Source organism: Typopeltis vanoorti, chromosome 18 (genome assembly GCF_054136105.1).
Source record: "Typopeltis vanoorti isolate ZY-2024b chromosome 18, IOZ_Tvanoo_1.0, whole genome shotgun sequence".
NCBI lineage: Eukaryota > Metazoa > Arthropoda > Arachnida > Uropygi > Thelyphonidae > Typopeltis > Typopeltis vanoorti.
Genome location: NC_143566.1, coordinates 54572959 through 54599080, shown reverse-complemented (window position 1 = coordinate 54599080; position 26122 = coordinate 54572959). Strand labels below are relative to the sequence as shown.

At 36.3% G+C, this 26122-nt stretch overlaps 1 protein-coding gene across 1 annotated transcript in view; it reads left to right on the top strand.

The window, feature by feature from the left end:
* The window catches only part of LOC150096673 (twitchin-like), a 2440784-nt gene that overhangs the window by 641058 nt on the left and 1773604 nt on the right, over positions 1-26122 (top strand). Inside the window, exon 29 of the mRNA XM_090408679.1 lies at positions 3653-3859. Within this exon, the coding sequence (XP_090264805.1) occupies positions 3653-3859 (207 nt within the window). The remainder of the gene's footprint in view (positions 1-3652; positions 3860-26122) is intronic.

The window sequence follows — 26122 nt, the reverse complement described above, 5'->3', positions numbered from 1 at the left end:
GTTATAGTAAGGCAGTAGGACTATACGACTTATTACTGCATGTTGTGAGAGATTATTCCGATAAGTTAATAATATCTATGGCATACTATTTCAACAGGAGTCTTGAAATGGGACAGTTCGAAAGGAATAGAAAGCATAGAAGCTTGTTCCACTTCACAGAGAAAGCGATAAATGATAAGTATTATATAGCCTAATTATATTCTAGAGTTGTGTTTAAGGTTGGGAGGTTGGTGAGGGCTAAGATCCACAGTTGGGTTGTTAACAGCATTCTCTTTGATCATCAGCATGGATTTGCAAAAGTGGATGAATTTGTCTTAGCAAACTACTTTTATATTACAACAGGATAATAAATGTATTGGACAAGGGAAATGCACATACAGTGTTATATTGGATTTTGTTAAGCCATTTATATATTACTACATGACAAGTTGGTAATTAAATTAGAACAGTTGTGATTAGATAATAGATTGATGTATTGAATAGGAGATTGGCTATCTGATAAGTATCAAAAGTTGTGTATGGGAATGCTGTGTCTTTGAAGAGGAAATTTGCTAGTGGTGTTCCCCAGAACTTTTAATACCTTGAATACTAATGATCTTTGGAGAAGCTTAAATGGGAATATGTGTTCTTTGCAGATGATATAAAGTTATCTGAGGAAAGCAATATCAGATTGTGTCCCCATGGTCAGGAGGTCAAACAAGGCAGGCATTAGATGGATGAGCAGTAGTATCAAGCTTGAACTACAAAAAAAGAAAATGTTATGGAGAATTTACAAGGAGAAGGGCGATCAGGACACCCATGAGCAGTACAAGGCTCAAGCTAGGAAGGTTACCAGCATAGTAAGAAAAGCTAAATCAGATTATGAGAAGACCTTAGCCAAAGAGATCAAGGGTAATCCCAAAGAGTTCTTCCGCTATGTGGCAAGTAAGAGGAAGAATGACTTCGGAAGGATAACCTTAGTGGGTGCTGATGGTATTGAGGTGACAAAATCAGATGTAATAGTCGAGTTACTGAGTGATCACTTCTCAAAAGTCTATCACCCAAGTGAGGATATCTCTATACCTATAGCAATACCTAATGTGAGAATTGAAGCTAAAGAATCAGAGGTATTAAATATATTGCGAAACTTAAATGCAAACACTGCGGTAGGCTTAGATGGAATATCAGCTCGGGTGTTGCGTGAATGTGCAAATGAATTGTCAACCCCTCTTACCTGGATATTTAATTTAAGTTTGAACTCTGGTATGGTCCCTAGGGAGTGGAAGTTAGGCAAAGTGGTTCCTTTGCATAAGGGTGGCTCTAAAACTGCAGTATTGAATTACAGACCAATCACCATCTCAGGAGTAGTGGTAAAAGTATTGGAAAAGTTGGTTAAAGACAAAATTCAAGAATGGGTGGATCAGGATATGATACTCTATAGAGGCCAACATGGTTTTGTTAAAGGTAGATCCTGCCTTAGCAATCTATTAACTATCCATAATAGAATAACATCAGAGTTGGACAAAGGAACTGGCTACACAGTGGTACTTCTGGATTTTGCTAAGGCTTTTGACAGGATACCCCATAGAACACTGTTACTCAAATTGGAGCAGATGGGAATGGATATTAAATTGGTGATATGGATAGGAGAATGGCTCAGGGAGAGATACCATAAGGTGGTGTATGGAGGAGCCGAGTCCAGAATGAGGCAGGTGACCAGTGGTGTGCCTCAGGGCTCTGTGCTTGGGCCAATGTTGTTTAATTTGTATATAAATGATATAGGAAACGGCTTAAAGGGAGATATTCAGTTGTTTGCTGATGATGCAAAGTTGTGTAGTGCAATAAAAAATCAAGCTGATGTTGAAAGTTTGCAGGAGGATTTAAATAAGCTGGTAAAATGGGCAAAAGAAAATGGATGTCAGTTCAATGTGGAAAAGTGTAAAGTCTTGCATTTTGGGATTAAAAGACTACCAGCTGTGTACCACATCGATGGAAAGGTACTCCAAGAGATTGATGAGGCTAGGGACTTAGGGGTATTGGTAGATAAGGAGATGAAGTTCAGCGGACACATTGCTAAGGTGTCCAAGATTGCACATAGGATTACTTGGTTGTTGAGGAACACACTGACATCCAGAGATAAAGAGGTTATTATTCCCCTTTATAAAGCATTGATACTTCCACATTTGGATTACTGTGCTCAGGTCTGGTCACCTGGATTCCTTGGAGATGAGGAGGCTGTGGAGAGGGTTCAGAGAAGAGTGACCAAGTTGGTGAGTGATATAAAAAATGCTCCCTACATTGATAGATTGAGAGCTTGTGGATTGCAGAGATTGGTTGATAGGCGAAGAAGAGGGGATATGATAGAAACATTCAAATTACTAAAAGGTTTTTATAGGATTGATGCAGGGGAAATGTTTCAGCTGTGTGATAGTGATGGAAGAACAAGAGGTCATCTCTGGAAATTAAAGAAGAGTGTGGTTAACAAAGGTGTCAGAACAAGGTTTTTTGCCTGGAGGGTGGTGAATGAGTGGAATTCATTGCCTGACTTTGTTGTGAGCTCTTCATCTGTAAATGAATTCAAGAAGAGATATGACAGATATTGTTTTGCTAGTTTGGGTCTTCCGCGATGAGTCTACTGACTCCATGGAGATACCCGTAATAATAATAATAGGGGATATGTGGAGTAGAGCAGATGCTGTGGCTTGACAGAAAGATTTGAGTAGACTCTGTGAGAGAGCAGTTACCAGTTCAGTGTTATAAAGTGTAAAGTTTTAAAATATGAAAAACAAAAATGGGATGGAAAATATTTATATAGATTATGGGAGATATTTAACAGGAGGTAAAGGAGATAGATGATGGTGTACAATGGTCTAAAAGTTTGTGAACACAGTGCTAAAATTCTACATATCAGTCCTCCCTCCTCATCACTACCATAATCCTAATTGATTATGGTAGTGATTTAGAGGACAATGATATGTAAGAATAATGAGATGTAGAAATAATAATAAATTCCTATGAAGCCTTATACTTTATATAAAGCTTCATATGGATTACTGTGTACTGATTGATCATCTGATTTTCAAGGCAGTGAGGATGTAATGGAAAGGATCAAGGTCTAGAGATGATTGATTAAGGCAGTTTCTGCACAATGGAATGTTGGATATGAAAGAAAGATTAAGGAAATGCAATTTGCAGAACCCTGGAAAATAAGAGGATCAGATAGATACGATTGAGACTTAAGAGTTGGTAAGGGTTTATTACCAGAATAATGTGGAAAATGTTTTCACAGAATTGCACACACACATGGAACAAGTTGTCATCCCTGCAAAACTGTATAATGAAGGTGTAAATAGGTGAGTGAGGAGCACATTTTTTTGTGGCATGTGGATGAGGTGAAGTGAGAGTGGTGAGAATTGCATTATATAGGAGTTTAGTGAGTGCAGAAATAGTGAATGAGTTTGCTATGCAAGAGTCTTTTGGCTCCATGGATGTGTGATGATAGTTTTTTAAGTTGGATAATAAATGTATTTAATATTATTTAGTATCATATTTATATTGTAAATACACACATTTGCATATATATATATATATATATATATATATATATATATATATGGGGGGGGTATGTTTGTTCATATGTGACAATATATATGTGTTTAATCATTTTTTTCAGTGACTGGTACAAGAACATCAGATATTACTGCTAAGCTTTTGAAAAATGGCAAACCTGTACCAAGTAAAGATATTGATGTGGCTGTAAAGGATGACAAAATTGTGATCACAGTCAAAAAAACAGTAAGGGAAATAACTGAAGAATATGAGTTTTGTGTTGGAAACGAACAAGGCGAAGATAAAACTAAAATAAAAATCAACATTCTTGGTATGTTTTTTGCCCTTTAATGATTAGTTAGTTTTGATTTATTTCACTTTTTGAAAGCTTTGCTTATCACATAATTTACACATAATTCAATTCTAATTTGATGATTTGTATCAGCAACTATTTTTAAGGGAAGTAGAATTAAAACCTTATATATATATATATATATATATATATATATATATTCTTCTTCAGCTTGCTAAACTGCTAACGTTCTTTACCATGTACCAACTTCTTCCATTCCTTTCTGTTTTAAGCTCTTTTTTTTTTTTGGATATTATCCTCCCAGGGCATCTTCAGTCTACCTCTAAATTTTCTTCCATCAGGCTTCATCTTGAATGCTTCTTTAACCATTTTCTCTTCACCCATTCTTTCCACATGTCCTAGCTATCTAAATTTGCAAACTCTGATTTCATCAGCTAAAATAAGTGAGCCGTTGAGTTGATATAGTTCACAATTATATCTTCTTCTCCATTCACCTGTTATGCTATCTCCTACAAGTGGATAGACTTTTCCGAGGATTTTATTTTCAAAGATCTGCAATGCTTTTTTTCTTTGTATTATGCTCCAGGTTTTTGCTCCATGTAAAACAATAGGTGTAATGATTGTCTTGTATATTTCTGTTTTAACTGTGATTGATAGAATTTCAGAAGATAGTAAATGATATAGTGAATGATAAGATCTATTAGAGAATTTATTCTAGCTTTTATTTCTGTACTAATTTTATTATCTTTAATAAGCAATGTTCCAAGATATTTGAAGGAAGCAGCATTTTTAAATTTCAAGTTATTAATGGTAAACTGGTAGTTTTCCCCTTGATTGTGTCGTGACGTTGTTCTCTTTATGTTCGAATCCGCCATCTTGTTTAAGTCACTTTCATAAAATAAAATACAACTAATTGTAAACTGATCACCAATCCAAGGGTAGAGAAATTTCTATTATACTGCGCCACTCTATCCTTAGATAAGTCTATATAAAATAGCAGGATCAATTCAAAGTTAGTTAGCAGTCTCCTCATTCATTCTGGCCAAAGTATTTGTTTTCTACTTGGGATTCCCGCAAGATTCGAATTTTTGTGAACGGTGCAATAAAAAGGAATTCAGGCAAACACAATAATTAGATTAACAAAATAAAACATTTAATATAAGCTATATAACAAGTACATAAATTTTACTTCTAATTTTAAACAATAGAATCAAGTTAAACATTAGGTCATGTCAATCACATTAGTTCAATCTTCCAAACTTTCACATACACTTTCTCAGTTTCTGAGTCACGAAGTTCCTACACTTAATTAAACATAACAGAACTTCCTATCTATCAGTTTCCACACATTTCTCAGCCATGCTATAAGCACAAAAAATATCTCTGGCACTAATAGTTGTAAATATCTCTCAAGCAATTCTTATCTTCACTTCTCAATTTCGAAGAATTTCCACAGTTAAAGTTAGGTTAAACATAGCGTAATTAACACTCAATTCTTCATGCATTGAAAATAATTCAATATGATAGTCCTTACCAGAATTAGTTCCTAGTACATCAATTACGTTGTGAATATACTTTTAAAATATATTTATTTCATTTAAGAACACATCTATAAGACTTATCCACAGTTATAACTAAAACACTATTAACCGTGCTTCAGAACTCTAGACATCAACTGTAGGGTACTTTAATTATCCTTGTTACCACTCATTAACTAATTAAATGCTGTGCAGTTCTCCTTAGGGCAAATTAGAAATAAGTCGCAATTCTAGACTAACTGAGTTTATTCAGAATTCTTCACTGAACGTCCAGCATTTTATATCATCCGATTACGGCATTAATTTCTTTTTATTATTATTGCTGACTTCACCTTCAGCTAACTATAAGATTCACTTCATCTTTGCTCGCATATAAATATTATCCCTTTTAACTTCTGCCCTTGAGAACCTTTCATTTACTTCCACTTCTGTAGTTTACACCCTTGCTTCCTTTCACTTCAAAATTCCGTCTCTTCTCCTTTTCTACTTGTTACCTTCTATATTTTTATTATTCTTCTCCCAGCTCACGCTCTGTTCCACTCGCGCTCGTTTACTTCATGCGTTTCCATGACAACAAATAAACGTAAACATTTTCTTTAATGTTACATAAAGCTATACCACTACATTGAGTTAATAAAAACACAATAAATAAAATATTAGAGCTACTTAATCAACTCTTTCATTTCGTACACATATAACTATAATAACATTCACGTTACAATATATATATAAATTATAATAAATTACACATATATTATTGTTTAGTAATTTAATAGCTGATTAAATTTAGAATAAATACTTAAATAATAATTCTTAAATAAGGAGTAATAAATAACTTTTATACAAGTCATGATTAATATATAATAAGCAATGTTAAATGTGAATGAAAAAAAACAAAATACACAACATAGTTTCATTCACAGTTTAACAATTGTGATTATTGCATACATTAAAATATTCAGTTTTATCCTGGTTGATTTCTAATCTTAGTTTTTTTTGGCAGTAGTTCTGACTTTTTGAAATGTTATCCGATTGTTTTAAACATCTTCTCTAAAGTGGCATATATCATCTGCATATCCTAATATTAGTGTTCTGTTTACATTATCTTTTACAGTTTCTCAAATACATTTTTCTAATGCTAAATTAAAAAGGATGGGCAAAAGGGCAGCTACTTATTTCAATTCTGTCTTAATATCAAAAGCTTCAGATCTAATTCTATTGGCGAATATCATGTTTCAGCTGTCAGTGGTGCAAATTTTGATTAAACCTACTATTGTATGAGATATACGTATTCATAATTATTATTATTATTATTATTATTATTAAACAAGACCTCATGGAGTCAAAGACTCATCTAGGAGGTCCTTTTATCTCACACACATTTCATCATACCGCGTCTTAAACACATTCAAATTCCTTGCAGACACCACACTCTCAGGCAAGGCATTCCAATCATTCATAACTCGGCACGAAAAAAACCTGCCTCTCACTCCCCTACTCACACCCTCTTTATACAGTTTCCAGGGATGACCTCTGGTTCTCCCCTGATCTCCCACTATTCTCTGTAGAACTTCTCCACCATTGATCCTATAACAACCCCTTACCAACTTGTAGGTCTCTATCATATCTCCCCTCTTCCTTCTCTCCACTAGACTCTGCAAATTACATCTTCTCAATCTTTCCTCATACTCAACATTCCAGAGGTCAGAAACTATCTTAGTCAGTCGCGTTTGGACCTTTCCAATATCTCTTCATCCTTTTGAAAACCCGGTGACCAAATCTGGGCACAGTAGTTCATGTGTGGCCTAATCAAAGCTTTATACAATGGAACAAGAATCTCCCTACTTCTACACGTCAGTGTCCTCCGCATCATTCCTTGAAGTCTTTGTGTTGTCTTCACAATTTTGGCGATGCATCCCCTAAATTTAGATCCTTATCCACATTCATCCCCAGATCTCTTATTTCCTCCACTTCCAACAATATACTCTCACCAAGCATAAATTCTGCATCCCATCTTTGTTTTCCAAATTTTAAAATCTTACATTTTGCAACATTGAACTCACATCCCCATCTGCTTGTCAAATCACTCAATCTATTCAAGTCCTCTTGCAAGGCCACAACATCTTCACTACTCTTTATGGTTCGTCCCAACTTTGCATCATCTGCAAACAACTGAATATCCCCATCCAAATCTTCGCCAATATCATTAATATACAATTAAATAGTAATGGCCCTAAAACAGATCCCTGAGGCACTCCACTAGTGACTTTCCTTTTCTTGGATATTGCACCCCCATACACAACTTGTTGATACCTATCAGATAGCCAGTCTCCAATCCAATGCATTAATCTAATATCCAACCCCATCTGCTCTAGTTTGACTGTCAACTTATCATGAGGTACTCTATCAAAAGCTTTTGCAAAATCCAAGTATATTACTGTGTATCCTTCTCCTCTGTCCAGGGAAGCAGTCACTTTATTGTAATAAGTAAGTAGATTACTAAAACATGACCTGCCTTTAGCAAATCCATGCTGTCCATCAAAGATTATACCATTGTTGTCAACCCAACTCTGGATCCTAGTTCTCACAAGCTTCTCCAACAACTTAACCACAACACCTGACACACAGATAGGCCTATAGTTTGATGCTTGAGTTCGATCACCTCCTTTATGAAGTGGCACAATCTTGCCCTCCTTCCACTTTTTAGGGACTTGACCAAGTGCAAGACTCGTATTAAAAAAATATGTCAAGGCAGGTTTCAATTCTCTGGCACATTCCTTCAGAATATGCGGTGATATATTATCAAGTCCCACAGCCTTATTTACATCTAATTTACTCAACTCCCCAAACACCTCTTACTCACTTGCAGTCAGCCTCTCTTCCCCATCATCAACTAATCTCAATCTCTCCATGAAGTCACAAGATTGAAAGACCTTTATGAACATTCACAAGGATGACATTGATTGAAAGAACTTTATGAACTGCTCATTAAGTGTCTCCACCATACATTCTGCAACAACTGTCTTTATATCATTTTCTCCAATCAATGTCATCCTTCCATAATCATTCTTTCTTGTGCTGGCTACATATCGAAAGAACTCCCTAGGATTCTTTTTAGCTTCATTAGCTAACTGCTGTTCATACCTCTCTTTAGCTACTCTCACCAACCAAGTTATCAACCAAGATGGTCTTTGTAGACCTCATGAAATTGGTTACTTCCACTTCTCTTATGCTGCCTCCACAATGCCCTTTTTCTCTGTATTGCATGCTTAATATCTTTATTCATCCATCTCACACCTACCTTATTTAACCTTCTCACCCATGGTATACATTTAGACATTGCATCTACTAAATATTTTTTGAAAATCCCCCAAGCTGCATTGATCTGTTTTCCAGCTAACTTCTCAATCCATGCTACACCTGCAAGCTGTCTCCTGAGCTCTTCATAATCACCCCCCTTGTAGTTCCACATATACCCTTTTTTCACATGGATCCTTGCACTGCTGGCAACCACCCAAGTAATCACCTCATGGTCACTTTCACCAATTGTGGATGATTTGATACCTCATTGATAATTACATCCTCCGATGAGATGACCAAATCCAAGACCCTTAATCCTCTTGTGCCCTCTGTTACATACTGTCTGAGGTAGGTATCCCTCAAAAACTCAAGAATCTCATTTTCTTTACTTCCAGTTGCTATATCTTCATTCCAGCCTATATTGCCATAATTAAAATCACCCATAATGATCACCCTTTTCTTATTTGCTTGGCTTATTTGACTATACATTTCACTATCACCACCATCCACATTACCAGGTCTATAACAACATCCCACCAAGTATTTGATTCTATTCACCTCTATCTCACACCATACTGCCTCAAAACCACTGGCCCCATTTCCCTCTTGCATCTCTACCTTGTATGGACATAACTCTTTCTCTATCATCAATAGCATTCCTCCTCCCTTTTTACCTCTTCTATCCTCATGAAACACATCATACCTTTCCATCTCTATTCCTGTCAGGATGTCTTCCTCATCTAACCATGTCTCACTTATTCCTACAATCTCTGGGTGCACAGACGCAATTAGTGCAACCATTTTATCCACCTTGTTTCTTATACTTCTAGCATTGGTATACAAACACAACAACTCATTTCTGGATCTACAGCTAATTCCACTGATACCACTCACTCGATGTGATCTCTCCATGCTGGACTGGGGCCATTTCCCTTTCTGCTTCTTCATTTTAGAACCCTTTGCAATTCCATCTGTTTCCTTTTGATCCCTGATCATCCCATTACTTTCCTGCCTACACATGCTCTCACCTCCTCTTGGAGCATCCACCTTTCTCACGCTGTGTATCCCTGTCCACCCTGAGCCTCCCCATTTCCCTGCTCCTCTTGCATACCCATTCTCTCATTTTCTATACTCATACCACTCACTTCCCCATTCATTTCCACTCCTTCAATCTCTCCTGTCTTACTCTCCTGCTCTTCCACATCACTCCCCTCTCGATCTGATTCATTCTCTCTGTTCACTTCTCCAATTTCCAGCAGCAGTCTCTCCAAGCGACTCACACCATAACCACTCAAATGCAGTCCATCGCTCCCATACAGCTCACTTCGTCCCTCAAACTCATTCCACACATTAACAAACTGGTTCAGACCTCAAACTCATTCCACACATTAACAAAATAATTCATCTAATTCTGCTCAAAGTACTCTCTATGAATGGTTTTCTAAAGTATATAAATAAATTATAAACCTGCAGATTATATTGCCCCCTTTGTTTCTAATATCTGTCATCATCATCAAATTCCAAACATGTACCCTCAAGGAGAGTACAGGATATGATAGTACTACATGAAAAACTTACATCTTTACTAACTTCCTATGTACAATTTTTCTCCAAATCAATCTGCTACCTGTTAAGACTCCAACATTATCAGATCTTATATTTCTGTCTTCTAAGGCCTTTTTACTGTATCAATCCACTTATATTTTGGTCTTTCTCTGGGTATTTTTTTTTTTTTTGTTTGGATATGTTTTTCTCCTGGTTTCATGTCACCTTCATCATCTCTAGTTCCTTTTACAGCACTCTTGGTTCAATTTCTGAGCTTTTTCAACAGCCTACAGAATATCTTGCCACCTTCCTGATATTTATTATTATTATTATTATTATTATTATTATTATTATTATTATTATTATTATTATTCCTGATACCTCCAAGGAGTCCGAAGACTCATCGCGGGAGGACATCTTCAACTGTCTCTACACCTTACCTCTACTACGAATCAACGCCATCTACCGCCCACCTCCAACACCACCACAACTAGTAATTTTTGTCTGTAAATTGCGTGTGTTCTGAAGGGCCAATTTGTATGTATGCGGGATGAAAAACCCGAGTTTCCGGGAGAAAAAACCCTGCTACCTCCGTATGAGATCGGCTAACTCACCATCGATTGAAATCCACCAGATAAAGATTCCTCCCGTCGCGACGAGAATCGAACTTAGGCCTATTCCAATCGAAGGGCGCAATGCACCGTCGTTCTTCCAATTGCGCTACGGAGGCGCTTATTTTCTTTGTTCTTGCCAAAGTCTCCCCATGACTTTTGTTTAGCTAGTTTTATACAGTGTTTAGCTTTCTTACATTATCTCTGTATTGTCTAAAAGCACAAGCTGACTTACTTGCCAGGAACTTTCAACATGCTTTCTTCTTTTCCTTCACTGCCTCTTTAACTTCCTGTATCCACATGGTGTTCTGATTTTTCTATCCTTGTAGACAACCTCACCACATTCCTCTTGATGAATCAAGCATTGTTTTCTTCAGGATTTGCCACTGCATCTCCATGGCTTGTTTCCTGTTCTCAAACTCTTTTTTTTAAAATAATGTTTGTGTATTTTAGTCTACAGTTCACATCTGAGAGCTGCTCAACTTTTATTTGCTTTAAAACTTTCTTACATGTCATTCTTTTCAATATGAAATTCATTTTTATCCTGCTCAAGACTAAATAGTGATTGCTTCCAATTTCAAATCCTCTGTACACTCTGATGTCCTGCACCATGGAGAAAACATCACTATCGACAATAACATAGTCAATGAGACTTTTGTTATTCCTGGCCTCTTCCCTCCATGTGAATTTGTGCACATTTTTATATTGGAACATGGTGTTAGTAATAACCAGTCCATGTCCTGAGCAGAAATCCAACAAGTGTTTGCCATTATTATTAGCTTTGATCTTTTCTCCAAATTTTCCCAAAATATTTTTGTATGTCTGACAATCATTTCCTACTCTGCTATTTAGATCCCCAACAAGGACCAATTTTTCCTTTTTCATTGTGTCAGTTGCTTTCTCTAGAGCCTCAAAACATTCCTCCACTTCTACCTTAGTAGAACCTTCTGTGAGACCACAGGCAAATAAATCTCATTGTCCAGTTCCCCATTCTCATGTTTGCTCACATCACTCTACTTGAAACTGCCCGCCATTCAAGAAGATTAGCCTCGTATTTAGTGTGGAATACTATGACTACCCCTTCTTTTCGTTGATTGCCATTGCATGATTATAACATTTTGTATTTATTGCTCAGAAAGATCTCACCAGTTTTTGCCTTTTTTGTTTCACCCCTATTATGTCGATTTGGTACTTATCCAATTCCTCAGCTAGCTCCATTTCTTTGCCATTCAGGCTTCTTATGTTGATGTTACCAATCTTGAACTCAGGTGATGATGAGTTGGGGTGGGTTTTAGTGATTGCTTCCAATTTCAAATCCTCTGTACACTCTGATGTCCTGCACCAGGGAGAAAACATCACTATCAACAATAATATAGTCAATGAGACTTTTCTTATTCCTTGCCTCTTCTCTGCGTGTGAATTTGTGCACATTTTTATGTTGGAACATGGTGTTAGTAATAACCAGTACATGTCCTGAGCAGAAATTCAACAGGTATTTTCCATTATTATTAGCTTTGATCTTTTCTCTAAATTTTCTCAAAATATTTTTCTACATCAGATAATCATTTCCTACTATGCTCTTTAGATCCTCAACAAGGAACAACTTTTCTTTTGCATTGTGTCGGTTACTTTCTCTAAAGTCTCAAAAAATTCCTCCGCTTCTGCTTTAGTACATCTTTCTGTGGGGCTATAGGCACAAATTAGTCTCATTGTCCAGTTACCCATTCTGATACTTGCCAACATCACTCTACTGGATATGGCTGCCATTCAAGAAGATTAGCCTCTTATTTAGTGTTGAATATCTCTCTAAGTGTAAAAATCTGGTCAACTGTCAATTTATATCTTTGAAATCCTACTTGATATTTTCTTCTACATAAGGTAAGATTCATTGTATTATTATTATTATTATTATTGCACCCTGCATGGAGTCAGCAGACATCTTGGGAGGTTCATTCAACTGGCAACATATTTACTATGCCAAATGTTACAATCCTCAACACTCCTTGTTACGGTTCGAGGTTTTTCATTTTTGTAATAACCACAAGCTTGAGGATAAGGTGTCTCCCAGCATATCCTATGTCTGTAGATGTGTGTGCTCATGGGGCCAGTTTGTCTGTTCTGACAGATGAAAAACCAGAGTTTCCGGGAGGGGGAAACCCCTTTCTCTGTATGAGACCAGCTAACTCACATTTAGACTACATCAAGGTTCCTCACTTCACTTAATGGGAATCAAAATGAGGTCTTTCCGACCAAAGGGTTTCGTCGATGCCGACTGATCTATGGAGGCACTTCATGAACAACACATTCTGGTGATGCGCTCCATTTACAGACATTTCTCCATGTAAATAATCTACTCCTCAGACAACTCTTCATCACACTCTTGCATAACTTCCAGGGATGACCTTAGACCTTCTGCCTTCTATTCTTTTTATAATCTCATTTAGATTAATCTGATAAAATTCTCTCACTAAGTTATATGTCTCTCTCTCATATCATCTCTTTTCTCACATCTACCAAACTCTCTGCAATCTACATTTTTTCAAACTCTCTCCATAGCCAGAAGTCAAAACTCCTGATATTGTCTTAGTCACTCACCTCTGGACTCTCTCTCTCCAATGTCTCCACATCACACTGAAACATAGATGACCAGATTTTAGCTCAATAATCCAAGTGTGGTCTGACCAGCAATTTATAAATTGGCACAACAATTTCCTTATCCCCACATGTTAGAGTATTTCTTATAATAGCTGCACTGCAATGTGCAGCCTTTGCAACACTAGCAATATGCCCTCTAAACTTCAGTCTACTGTCAGCCATCATTCCGAAGTCTCTAATTTCACCCACTTCCTGCAGTACAGCACCATCGATATAGTACACAGGCTTATATTTCTGCACTCCAAAATGCAACACCTTGCACTTATTGATGTTAATACTACAACCCCACTCTTTTATTCAAGTAAAAAGTCTATTCAAATCTTCCTGAAGGGAATTAACATCAGCAATGCTACTTATAATTCTTCCTAACTTTGCATCATCAGCAAATAACTGAAGATACCCCAGTCACTCCACATGATATATCATTTACAAACAAATTAAACAGCAGAGGCACAAGAACAGAACCCTGGGGCACACCACTTGTTACTTGCCTTTTTTACACACTCCTTCATCATACACAACCTGCTGGTATCAGGGGAGCCAATCTCCAGTACACTATTTATTCCCATCCTCTGCAGGATGGGAATGCTAGATAAAATTTTGCATCCTGTTGACAGTGGCAATATCCCCTCTGTAATTTTCACATTCATTTTTGTTTCCTTTTTATATGCTGGAATGATTCGCAATTTTTTCCCATTGTGCAGGTATATCTTCCTTCCCATATTAAATTTACCAACTTATGTATATGATTGGTTCATTAACTTTTCCCATATTAAATTTACCAACTTATGTATATGAATGGTTCATTAACTTTTCCCATATTAAGCTAGGCTACTATTTCAGCAGTACTTGCTGCCTTGTTGTCTTAAAGCAGCTTTATAATTTCTTCTACTTCATCTAGTGAAGGTTTACATATTTTTGGATGAAAAGTATGATAAGTATTCTGTTCAAAAGACCCAGCAGGTTCATCACAATTTAGCAACTTGTTAATTTACTCTCTCCATTTGTTTGCTGTTTCAACTCTAGGTTCTTTTATAATAAATTTAGTTTAATCCTTTATCCAAGTGTGAGCAAACAAAGTTTGCGCCTGAAAGTATCTTCAGGACTGAGGTAAGGTGGTAAGGTGGTACACACCAGGGCAACTCGTTGCAAAGGTGGAGCAAGCTACCAATACTCCTGTCTCAGTATCTCCTATAATGCAAAACACATCTCCTTGCGGATATGTCTAATGTTTGCCCATTGCTCTTGTTGATTATGGTTGTTTTCATATGTATACCTGTTTTTTCGGTTTTTAATTTCATGGAATATTTTTCTAGGGTTATTTACTATAAAGTATTTCTGGATGTCTTCAGTTGTTCACATAACATTTTTCTTTTCTGTTGTCTGATTATTTTATTGGCTTCCTTGCTACTCTATTCATATCTCTAAGAAGCATGAATATCAGTTGAGTTATTAAGTCAAATGTTTCTGTCTTTGTTCTCTTTCTTTACTACCATGTTCTTCATTAAACCATTTTTTACACTGTATTTTATTTTGAATTCCAGTTGAGTTTTCTCCTGCTACTTTTATTCTATCCTTGATACATTTCCATATGCTTTCATTATTTTTATTCTCTTTCAACTGCATCCTTTTCAATTTCTGTTTTAATTCATACTCATATTTTCTTCTCTCTTCTGTTTTATCTAGTTTGATATTATATCTTAGATGACTTGCATGTGCTAAAAATATTTACTGTTTAATTTAACCTCAAGAACAGCACCAAACAAAAAATGTTCACTATTACAGTCAGTTCCTCTGAAACTCGAAATATTTTGAATGTAATTCTTATGTCTTTTACAGATTATGATATGGCCTGTTTTGATTGAATGAATATCCTTCAGGAGATTTCTACATTTGTTTGTGTATATTCTTCTTTGTAAACATACTGCTGCTTATTATTAAATTTCTGTATGCAGCTAAATTAATTAATCTTTCTCCATTAATATTTGTCTCTTCATGAAGATTTTGGTTTCCAATATTATTATTATCATTATTAACATCCCATCTCCATGAAGTCAGAGACTCCCTTAAAATGATTCAGTGTGTCTACATTCACAACACACTTAGGCAATACATTCTACTTAATAATCACTCTCCATGCAAAGAACTTCCTCTTCACTCCTTTGCTCACACCCTCTTTATACAGCAATGGCCTCTTGTTCTACCCCCCCTCTCTAATTCTATTACAAATCTTTTCTATGTCAATCTGATAACAACCCCTGACTAGCTTAAATGTCTCAATCATATCCCCCCTCCCCCCTTTAAAACCTATTCATGAGTCTTTGCAACTTACATTCTCTCAATCTGTTTTTGTACTGCACATTCCAAAGCCCACCAACCACCTTTGTCAATCTTCTCTGGGCCATTTCCAACATATCTTAGATACCATGAAAACCTGGTGACCAGATATGTGCACAATAATCCGTATGAGTCCTGATTAAAGCCTGATACAGTGGCATCATAACCTCTTTATTTCTGCATGTCAGGGTCCTCCACATCATTGCCATTATCCAGTATAATGTCTTCACAACTTGTGCAATGTGTCCCCTAAATTTCAGGTCCTTGTCCACACCACTCCCAGATCTCTCATTTCCTCTATCTCCTTTAAAGTTTCCCCACTAACTGTATACTTTGCATCCTATTGTTGCTTACCAAATTTCAAACCTTACACTTTGCACCATTAAACTTCAGTTCCACTAACTTGCCCATTCATGCAATCTATTCAAGTCCTCCTGTAAGTTCATAGAATCTGTTTGACTCTGCATTGCTCTCTCCAATTTTGCATTGGCTGCAAATGGCTGCATATCACTAGAATAACCCATCGCAATATCATTCACATACAAATTGAACCACAATGTCCTGAATCTGACCTCTGTGGTACACTAGTGACTGCAGTGTACACTACGGTCACTAGTAGTGACCGTAGTGTACACTGCGGTCTCTCTCTAAAGGTCACTAGTGACCACTAGTGACCTTCTTCTTAGGGGATACTACACCTTCATATATAACTTTCTGATTCCTATCTGACAGCCAGTCACTGATCCAACTCAGAAGTCTATTATCCAATGCAATCTGTTTCAATTTATTTTATAGTTTGTCATGTGGGAGCCTATCAAAAACTTTTGCAAAATTCAAGTACACCACTGTATATGTATCTCTCCTTTCCAAGGTATTTGTCAACATGATCTCCCTCTTAACAAACTCATGCTGATAACCATAAGAATACTGCTGCTTCAAACGCAATTCTGTATCCTACTTCTCACCAATCTCTGTAGTACCTTCACCTCAACTCCAGATATACAGATTGGCTTATAATTTTAAGTTTTTTTAAGGAATTTTTTTAAGGATTAGTTTCAGTTTTTCATAGAATTCATCTTTTATTTCCTCTTCTGCAGCTTCTGTAGGTGCATATACATTAAAGGTTATCTTGAACCATTTTGCTTATACTCTGAGTTTGCTTATTCTTTCATTATAAGCTTCAAATTATTCAGAGATTATCAGAATTTTTTCCTAATGATGAAACCTGTTCCAAGTTCAAGTTTATGTTTATCAGAGTTGTTTCCACCATCAAGTAGCAAAAGGTTCTCTTTTTTTTTTGAATTACCTTCTCCTGCATACTGTGTTTCTTGTATTGCTATTACTTCCATTTTATATCTATTTAATTCAGGTATAATTTCATGAAATTCTCAGTCTGCACAAAATTCTCACAATTTCAAACTTGTTCAAATACCATTATTCCAGGGCTTGAGTCAATATCCATTTAATTCCATCCAGAGAAGATTACTTGGTACATGTTTCATGACTAGTTGATTTTTTACAAGATGGGATTGTCAGCTCATGCTCAACTCCATTCTGGAGGACCAGGGTGAATCTCTTCAACTGACCTCTCTCCTGTGACTTGTCTACCTTGGGAGGATATTATGGTAGCAATTCTACTGCTGGTATAGCTCACAGGATCATTAAAATATGCAAGTTCTCCACCCTGACAAAGTGTGTGTGTGTGTGTGTGTATATATATATATATATATATATATATATATATATATATATTTTATTTTTATTTTTATGAAGAACTGAATGACTAGAACCGAGATTTAAGTAAAAAGGATTTAACCTCTTCTGGTAAACTCAAACTATCAATATATAGAAAGCCCACACATACCAACAAATATCTGCATAGTCAGTCCCATCACTTCCCTCCTCATAAGCTTGGAATAATTTCCACCTTGGGACATAGAGCTCGTTCTCCTCTGAATGACCGAAATGAAATTCTTACAGAAATAAACCATCTGAAAACTTCTTTCGAAGTTAATGGATATTCCAAGAGAATCATTGAAAAATTCATTCTTAATCCTCCTAGACATTACTCAGAAGAAACAAATAGATTCAAAGGCAATATATCTATTCCTTACATAATTACAGTTTCACATAAATTAGCAAACATTCTAAGAAAATACAATATCAGAACCTAGTTCACTCCACTTCCAAAGATCCGTTTCTTAATAAGCCACCCAAAACCTTGTCATCATCAATTCAAATACCCTGGTGTATTTAAAATATTGTGTGATTGTGATATTCCTTATTTTGGGCAGACAGACAAATCTGTCGAATTGCATATGGAAGAACACATGAGGGACATTGCTTACAAGAGACAGTGAGCCAGTGCATTATCAAGTCATATCCTTTTCTCGGCTAATCCTAATGATGAAAACCAAAGTCACAAAGTCTGCTGGGAAAAATCTACTAACATCTTCCACTGCAATGATGAACTAGAGAGAAAAATCATGGAATCTAGAGAAATCATCTTCAATCCTGTTCATCTAAATAATAACTTGAACTACAACCTCCCAGATAGTCATTCAGCTGTAATCATGTACTGGCGTCCACGTGATGCTGCAAGCACGCACTCTCCAAACAATGCAACAAATGAAAGAACAGCTTTAAATACAACTACAATGTTTTCATGCTAATTATGTATAGAGACTCTCTACGTTGTTCATAGTCTTTTAACCTTCAGTGTTTAGCGTTTTTTCTTTTCTCTTTCTTTTATAATGTCACCTGATAAAGCTATTACAGGCTGAAACTAATCGTGTTTTTATATTAAAACCTTTTATTATTATTATTATTTCCCCAAGACGTCGTGGAGTCAAAGACTCATCTGGGAAGTCCTTTTATCACACACACATCTCATCATACCGAGCGTTAAACACACTCAAACTCCTTGCAGACACCACACTCTCAGGCAAGGCATTCCAATCATTCACAACTCTGCATGAAAAAAAACCTGCCTCTCACTCCCCTACTCACACCCTCTTTATACAGTTTCCATGGATGACCTCTGGTTCTCCCCTGATCTCCCACTATTCTCTGTAGAACTTCTCCACCATTGATCTTATAACAACCCCTTACCAACTTATAGGTCTCTATCATATTTCCCCTCTTCCTTCTTTTCACCAGACTCTGCAAATTACATCTTCTCAATCTTTCCTCATACTCAACATTCCAGAGGTCAGAAACTACCTTAGTCAGTCACCTTTGGACCCTTTCCAACATCTCTTCATCCTTCTGAAAACCCAGTGACCAAATCTGGGCACAATAGTCCATGTGTGGCCTAATCAAAGCCTTATACAATGGAACAAGAATCTCCCTACTTCTAAACGTCAGTGTCCTCCGCATCATTCCCAGAAGTGTTTGTGATGTCTTCACAATTTTGGCGATGTGTCCCCTAAATTTTAGATCCTTATCCACTATCACCCCCAGATCTCTTATTTCCTCTGCCTCCAACAATATATTCTCACCAAGCATAAATTCTGCATCCCATCTTTATTTTCCAAATTTTAAAACCTTATATTTTGCAATATTGAATTCACATCCCCATTTCTGTGCCCAATCACTCAATTTATTCAAGTCTTCTTGCAAGGCCACAACATCTTCATTACTCTTTATGGTTCGTCCCAATTTTGCATCATCTGCAAACAACTGAATATCTCCATCCAAATCTTCGCCAATATCATTCATATACAAGCTGTTTCACTCATTTTTTTTTTTTTGAAAGGATTAAGCTGTTTCACTGTTTCCACATTCAACACACAATGCATTTCAGTCATCAACCTAACCCTATACAAAAAAGAAGTGCCCCTCACTTCCCTGAACACATACTCCAATTGTTCAGCTTCCAGTATTGGCTGTTTTTTGTATACCAGTTGTGTTCCATTCTTTGAAAACTATGAAAACAACTTCTTGGTACCAAATTAATGCAGAAGAGATGTGCAGAAGTGATATGATTAATGCATATAAAGTTCATAACTCCTTATGAACTTTATATGTGTCAATCATATCACCTGTTATTATTATTCAGGCCTCCAGGGAGTCAAAAGACTAATCGTGGGAGGTCCCCCCTAAGAAACACAGTCTATCATACCACTCCTTAAACTTATTGACCGTTCTCTCTCTCTCACCACTCCATCAAGCAATGCATTCCATGGTTCAACCACCTCCATGCACAGAAACCACTCCTCACCTTCTTGCTCACAGTTTCCTTTCGTGACTTCCAGGGATGGCCTCTTGTCATCACTCCTTCCCGCTATTCAACCAAGCGAAAGAACTCCCGAAGTAGATGCCCTCCTTCGATGAGTCTTTGGACTCATTGAGGGAGGGCATCTACTCTACACTCCCTCAATGAGTCTTTGGACTCCCTGGAGGTGACAAATAATAATAATAATAATAATAATAATAATAATTTATCCCCTTCAAATTCTGGGAACCAAATCTGAGAACAATAGTCCAAGTGTGGTCTGATTAGGGTCTTATACAATGGAATGATAACGGTTTTATCTCTGCAGGTCAGTGTCCTTCTCATTATTGCAGCACACTTCTGTGTTACCTTCACCTCCTTTGCAATATGTCCCCTAAATTTCAGGTTTCTATCAATCATCAATCCCAGATCTCTTGTCTCCCCTACTTTCTCCAGTATAACTCCTCCCATAGAGTACGCAGTGTCCCATCGATGTTTCCCAGACCTCAAGACCTTACATTTTGCTGCATTAAACCAACATCCCCATTCATTTGCCTTTCTATCTAGCTTATTCAAATCCTCTTGTAGGGCTGCTGCATCTGCACTATTACTAATAATCCTTCCCAGCTTCGCATCATCTGCAAACAACCTAATATCCCCTTGCAATCCATTGACACTGTCATTGATATAAAAGTTAAACAATATAGGTCACAGTACTGAGCCCTGTGAGACCCCACTTGTAACCCTCTTCTGCACTTCCTGTCCAACAGGCTATGCAAAAAGCATTTCCTAAGTCTATACGAATAACCAAAACTTCCAGAGACTTGATGTCAGTCACTCTTCTGGATTCCTTCCAGTAACTAATGATCTCCCTTGAAAATCAGATGACCAAATCTACAAGTAATCCACATGTAGCCTGATCAAGGCCATTTACAATGGAACCATAACCATTTTAATTCTGTGGGCATTTGTCATTATTCTACTTTACTGCATTAATATGGTAACGCACAATTGTTTATTACCAGATTAATGCAGAAGAGATTTTTCATGGAATTAATTAAGACTGGTGTAAAACAAGTAGCCAATTTTAGAAGCTGTACGTTTAGTACATTTATTAAATGTACTAAAAAATTTATTTATTTTGTAAATTAATGTCTGGAAAATGGATATTAGAAGGGAATTGAGGAAAGTAAAATATAATATAAAGTTATATATGTATAGAGAAGTGGGTAGCATCTTTTTGAATGGAGTTTGGTTGAAAAATGAATGCATTGCATGAAAACAGTGAATGAGCTTAAGGCATGGTTCATTGAGATTTGAGTGACAGTGAGGACCTCCCATGATGAATTTTTGAGTTGATGATAGTCTGTTGATGAGAGTAATGATAATAGTAATAATAATAAACCTCATCAGTTTTAGTATTTTTATTTTTATCTGTTATTTCCAAATCGTAAAAATTTCATAGCATTCAAAAGCAATCCAACCCAATCCAAAAGATTCTTCTACTTCCCTTGGATCTCAAACTATCCCATTCCTATGCTGAACTCCCTTAAGTTGTTGAATCTGCCTCCAAAGTGACTTATATGTGGAACATAAAAGGCTGGTGATTATGGAAGGTTTAAAGGTCAAAGAAATAGCATGGAATGAGTAGTTAGAGGGTATCAATTTTTTTTTTGTTGTTGTTGTTGTTGCTGGTTAAGAAATATTTAGAGCAACAATGTCTAAATATGTTCCAAACACCAGAAAGTTAAAAAGAGAAGGTTTGAAATTGATGAACAGTGAGATTTACCATGAAGTATGGATGAAAAAAATAATATAACTTATGAAGCAATAATCACCTGCCATGAAGAAAATAAAGTGAAAGCTTGGTTAATAAGAAAAATAGGAGTTGAAAGTGAAAATATGAGGTGCAGTTGGACAAGAAAAATCTTAGTGGATTTTTTTTTTTTTTTTTTTATATTAGATAAAAGAATGATTATGGGATCATCATATTAGATGAAAAATAGTAGACTAATAACACTGTGGAGGATATAGTGGATGGATTTAATGAACAGCCATGAAAACATATTATTTTATCATCAAATTATCTTATTGTGTGATATCATGGGGAGCTTCAGTTGATGACATATCACGTATGCTCAGAAAGTATCTCAAGCATCCTTGAGATACTTTTTAACAAGTGCATTGTAACAGGCAAGTCCAAAAAAAGTAATATTATTTCACTTCACTAATTACTGATGTATTCATTACTGTGCAGTCAATTTCATTCCATTCTTCTGAAAGTATATATATCTAAGATGTGAATAAAAATCCTGTTGTTTATTTTAAGTGCATGAAAATTAATGTCTGGAAAATGGATATCAGAAGGGAATTGAGGAAAGTAAAATATAACAGTGTAGTAAGAAGGATAGCAATGAGTTAAGAAGCAAAGATCATGAATAGTATGCTGCAAAACTGTATGAGGAGTAAAAGAATGTTTTTGTGAACATATTGTATAATTGGAGGAATGGATGGAACTGTATGAGATAGACTGCAGTGAATAGAAGATCTCAGAAATTAAGAGGTATAGTAGAAAAGCATGAAAGTAAGTAGGAGATATTAAAAGAGCACTTATGAATATAGTGGTAATTAATTATTATTATTATTAATCTAACCTACATGGAATCAGAGACTCACCATGGGAGGTACACACTATTACACACACAATGCTCATTCAACTGTGCTTTGAAGTGATTCATGAAAAATCTCTTCCATGTCAACCTGATAACAACTCCTCACTAGCTTATATGTCTCAATCATAACCCTTCCCCCCATTCCTCCTATTAATGAGAGTTTGCAACTTACATTCTCTCAGTCTATCCCCATACTTCACATTCCAAAGAATGTGGACCCTGACATTCTGCATGTCAGGGTCCTCTGCATCATTGCCATTATCCAATGTGATGTCTTCACAACTTGTGCAGTGTGGCCCCTAAAATAATGCATATGATGAGAAGGAGAGAACAGGAACAACAAAAAAAAACAAAAACAGAGAAATGAGTAGGGGTGGGAATTAGAGTAGATAAAGAAGGACTGTATGAGAAGCGTGGATGCTGAATTTGGAAAGTGAATGTTTGTGAGCAGACAGTGAAGGAATAGAATGGCCTTGGATGTTTGGGGGGTGTACATTTGGGTATAGGGAGGATTCAGGGATGAGTGGATGGTTGATAGAGAAGAATGGTCAGGAACAAGTATGGAAGAGCCACATATGAGAAGTAGCGTTTGTGGTGGTGGGACTTGTCACAGACCTCAAAATGAGTTATTATGTTTGTTTACAAATAAGAAAATAAGAAATGGGTTATCATTATGAGTGATTTTAACTATGGTAATATAGATTGGAATGAAGAGACAGCATCTTGGGATAGAGAGAATGAAATTCTTGAGTTTTTGATAGACAACTACTTTAGGCAGTATGTAACATATCACATGCAAGAATCAAAGGCCTTGGTTTTGTTAAGAAACCTCTCATAGCAAGAATAGACAGAATTTTATCTCCTACTGGTGAATATTGTATAATATGGATGGCCTACACCATCTAGTCATAATTTTGATATCTCCTAAAATGCTTCTTTCTAAATACAAAAATTGCCTGCTGAACAATAAAATTTCCACAATACAATATTATAAAGCATTTGGGTGTGCCATATTGCTGGTTTCTTTCTGACCTTCCATAAATGGTATTTTAATTCATTAATTATAAAAATCAAAATTCCCTTCCCATTACTGTGGTAGGTATTGTAAATAAACAACCTATTCTGTTGTGAGTAATGGAATGCCTAACACATTACACAATCTGTTCCAAATACGCAGGGCAAGAGGACAGCTGCAGAATGCATGTTCTACTATTTCCAATTGGTAACAGGTGTCACAGATTGGATATCTGATGTTAAAGTATCTCCATTTGATGGTATTGACTGGAAGGTGACCATATGCAATTCTCCAAGCAAGATACCTCCAGTTAGGGTACCCTTGGAGCTTCATCGAATTGTGAAACAAAATATTGTTGTCAGTGGAAAACTGGAACTTCGTGATGAAAGAGATTAAAGATTTCTTTATACCAAATTTTACTTTTTATAATGGAAAGAATGTCAATTCCACAGCATTTTAGCAGTCTTAGAGTTAAGCACAGGGTATTGTAGTCATCATCATCATTATCATCAACGACCATGGGTCCAATGCCCGTAGGTTGCCATCTTGATATGATTCTTCCATTGCATTCTATTTTGTGCAAGATGACTCAGTTTGTGTATAGAGTTTCCACAACACTTGACGATGTCATCATCCTCCATTCTCTGTTTGGTCTTCCTCTTTGGTTTTTTCCTTCAATCATTCCAAACAGCAACGTTTTTAATTTTCTCTCATCATTCGTTCTACATATATGGCCAAATAGATGTAATTTCCTTTTGATTATTTTCTGGATCAGGTTTTCTTTTGGTTGTATTCGTCTGTAGATTTCCTCATTGTTCGCTTTCTGTATCCAGCTTATTCTGAAGATCTTTCTGTAGTACTTCCTCTCGAATGCCAATATCCTCCTTTCAGATTCTCTCAGGAGTACCCAGGCCTCACATCCATAGATCATGCTGCTGAAGATACAGGTTTCTACAATGTGCAGTTTAGTTTGCATCTTTATAGCCCGGCTCTTCCATATTTTGTCCATGGCTTTTAAAATAGTTGTTGCTCTGGCTATTCTAATTTTTATCTCTTTTTTGGGGTCCAAGTCATGGATCATGTGGCATCCAAGATATGTGAAGTGTTCCACATTTTCCAGTTGAAAAATGTCTATCATAACTCTGTTCAGTAACTCCTGTTGTCCGAATATCATTGCTTTAGTTTTTTCAAAGTTGACATTTAGTCCATATCTTTTTCCTTCTTTGTATAGTGTTTGCAATGTCTGTTCCAGCCTTGTTGCATCTGCAAAGCAGAGGTACTTTATTCTCATGCCATTTATTGAAATGCCTCCACCTTCTTCTTTAATCTTATCTAGTGTTCTTCCCAGATGTGTGATGAAGATGATTGGTGATATTGAGTCTCCTTGTCTTGTGCGTTGACTAGTGGCAAACCAATCTACATTCTCATCTGCTATTCTGATTTTTGCTTGTGCTCAGATGTTTATATCTTTCAGCAGGCAGATCAATTTATTGTCCACACCATAGGATTCTAAGACAGACCATGTTATATTTTGGTCAATATTATTAAATGCTTTTTGGAAGTCCATGAAACAGCAGTATATCTTTTTGTTCTTTCTTCAAGCTTTCTCTGCTATTAGTCGTATTGCGAGTATTTGTTGCACTGTACTTCAATCTTGTCGAAATCTTGAGATGTTTTATAGCCTTATTCACCTCCTCTTCCAAGATGTCATTTTCAAAGATCTCTGCTGGTGGAGAGATTGCTTTCAGTTCTTTGATTACTTCTTTTGCAGTATCATTTAGTTGATTTTTATATACTTTGCTGCAATATCTTGTCCATCTGTGTATGATTTCTGTCTTGTCCATCAATACTTCACCATTTTCATCTTTGACTGCTACTGATCTTGTTTGCCACTTCCTATTGACATTTCTTATAAGTTTGTAGACCTCTCTAGTTTTGTGTTCTCCATAGTACTGTTCAATGTCTTTGCACTGGCCCTCCAACTATTTGGCTTTATCAGATCTTGCTGCTTTCCGTACTTTATTGCATTTTTGATGGTATAACTCATCTGCTGCCTCTAAATTATCTCTTTTAAGTTTCAGTTCTCTTTTCTCTTGTACCAATTTTAGGGTTTCCCGAGTTATCCATTTCTTGTTGATTTTTTCTCTTTCAGGAATTACTTCCTCTACTGCTTTTTTTTGCACTGTAGTCAGTCATTCTGCTCTTGTATTTATATTTTGTTTTTCACTTGGGGTCTTAAGCTTAGTTTCCAACGTGTTCTGATATGCTGTTCTTAGCCTGTCTTCATTTAGTTTTGAGATGTCTCTAGCTTTTTGGAACTTTCCTTTGTACTTCTGTTTCAGTTTTAGTCTTATATTCGCAATCACTAAGCTGTGGTCCGAATCAATATCAG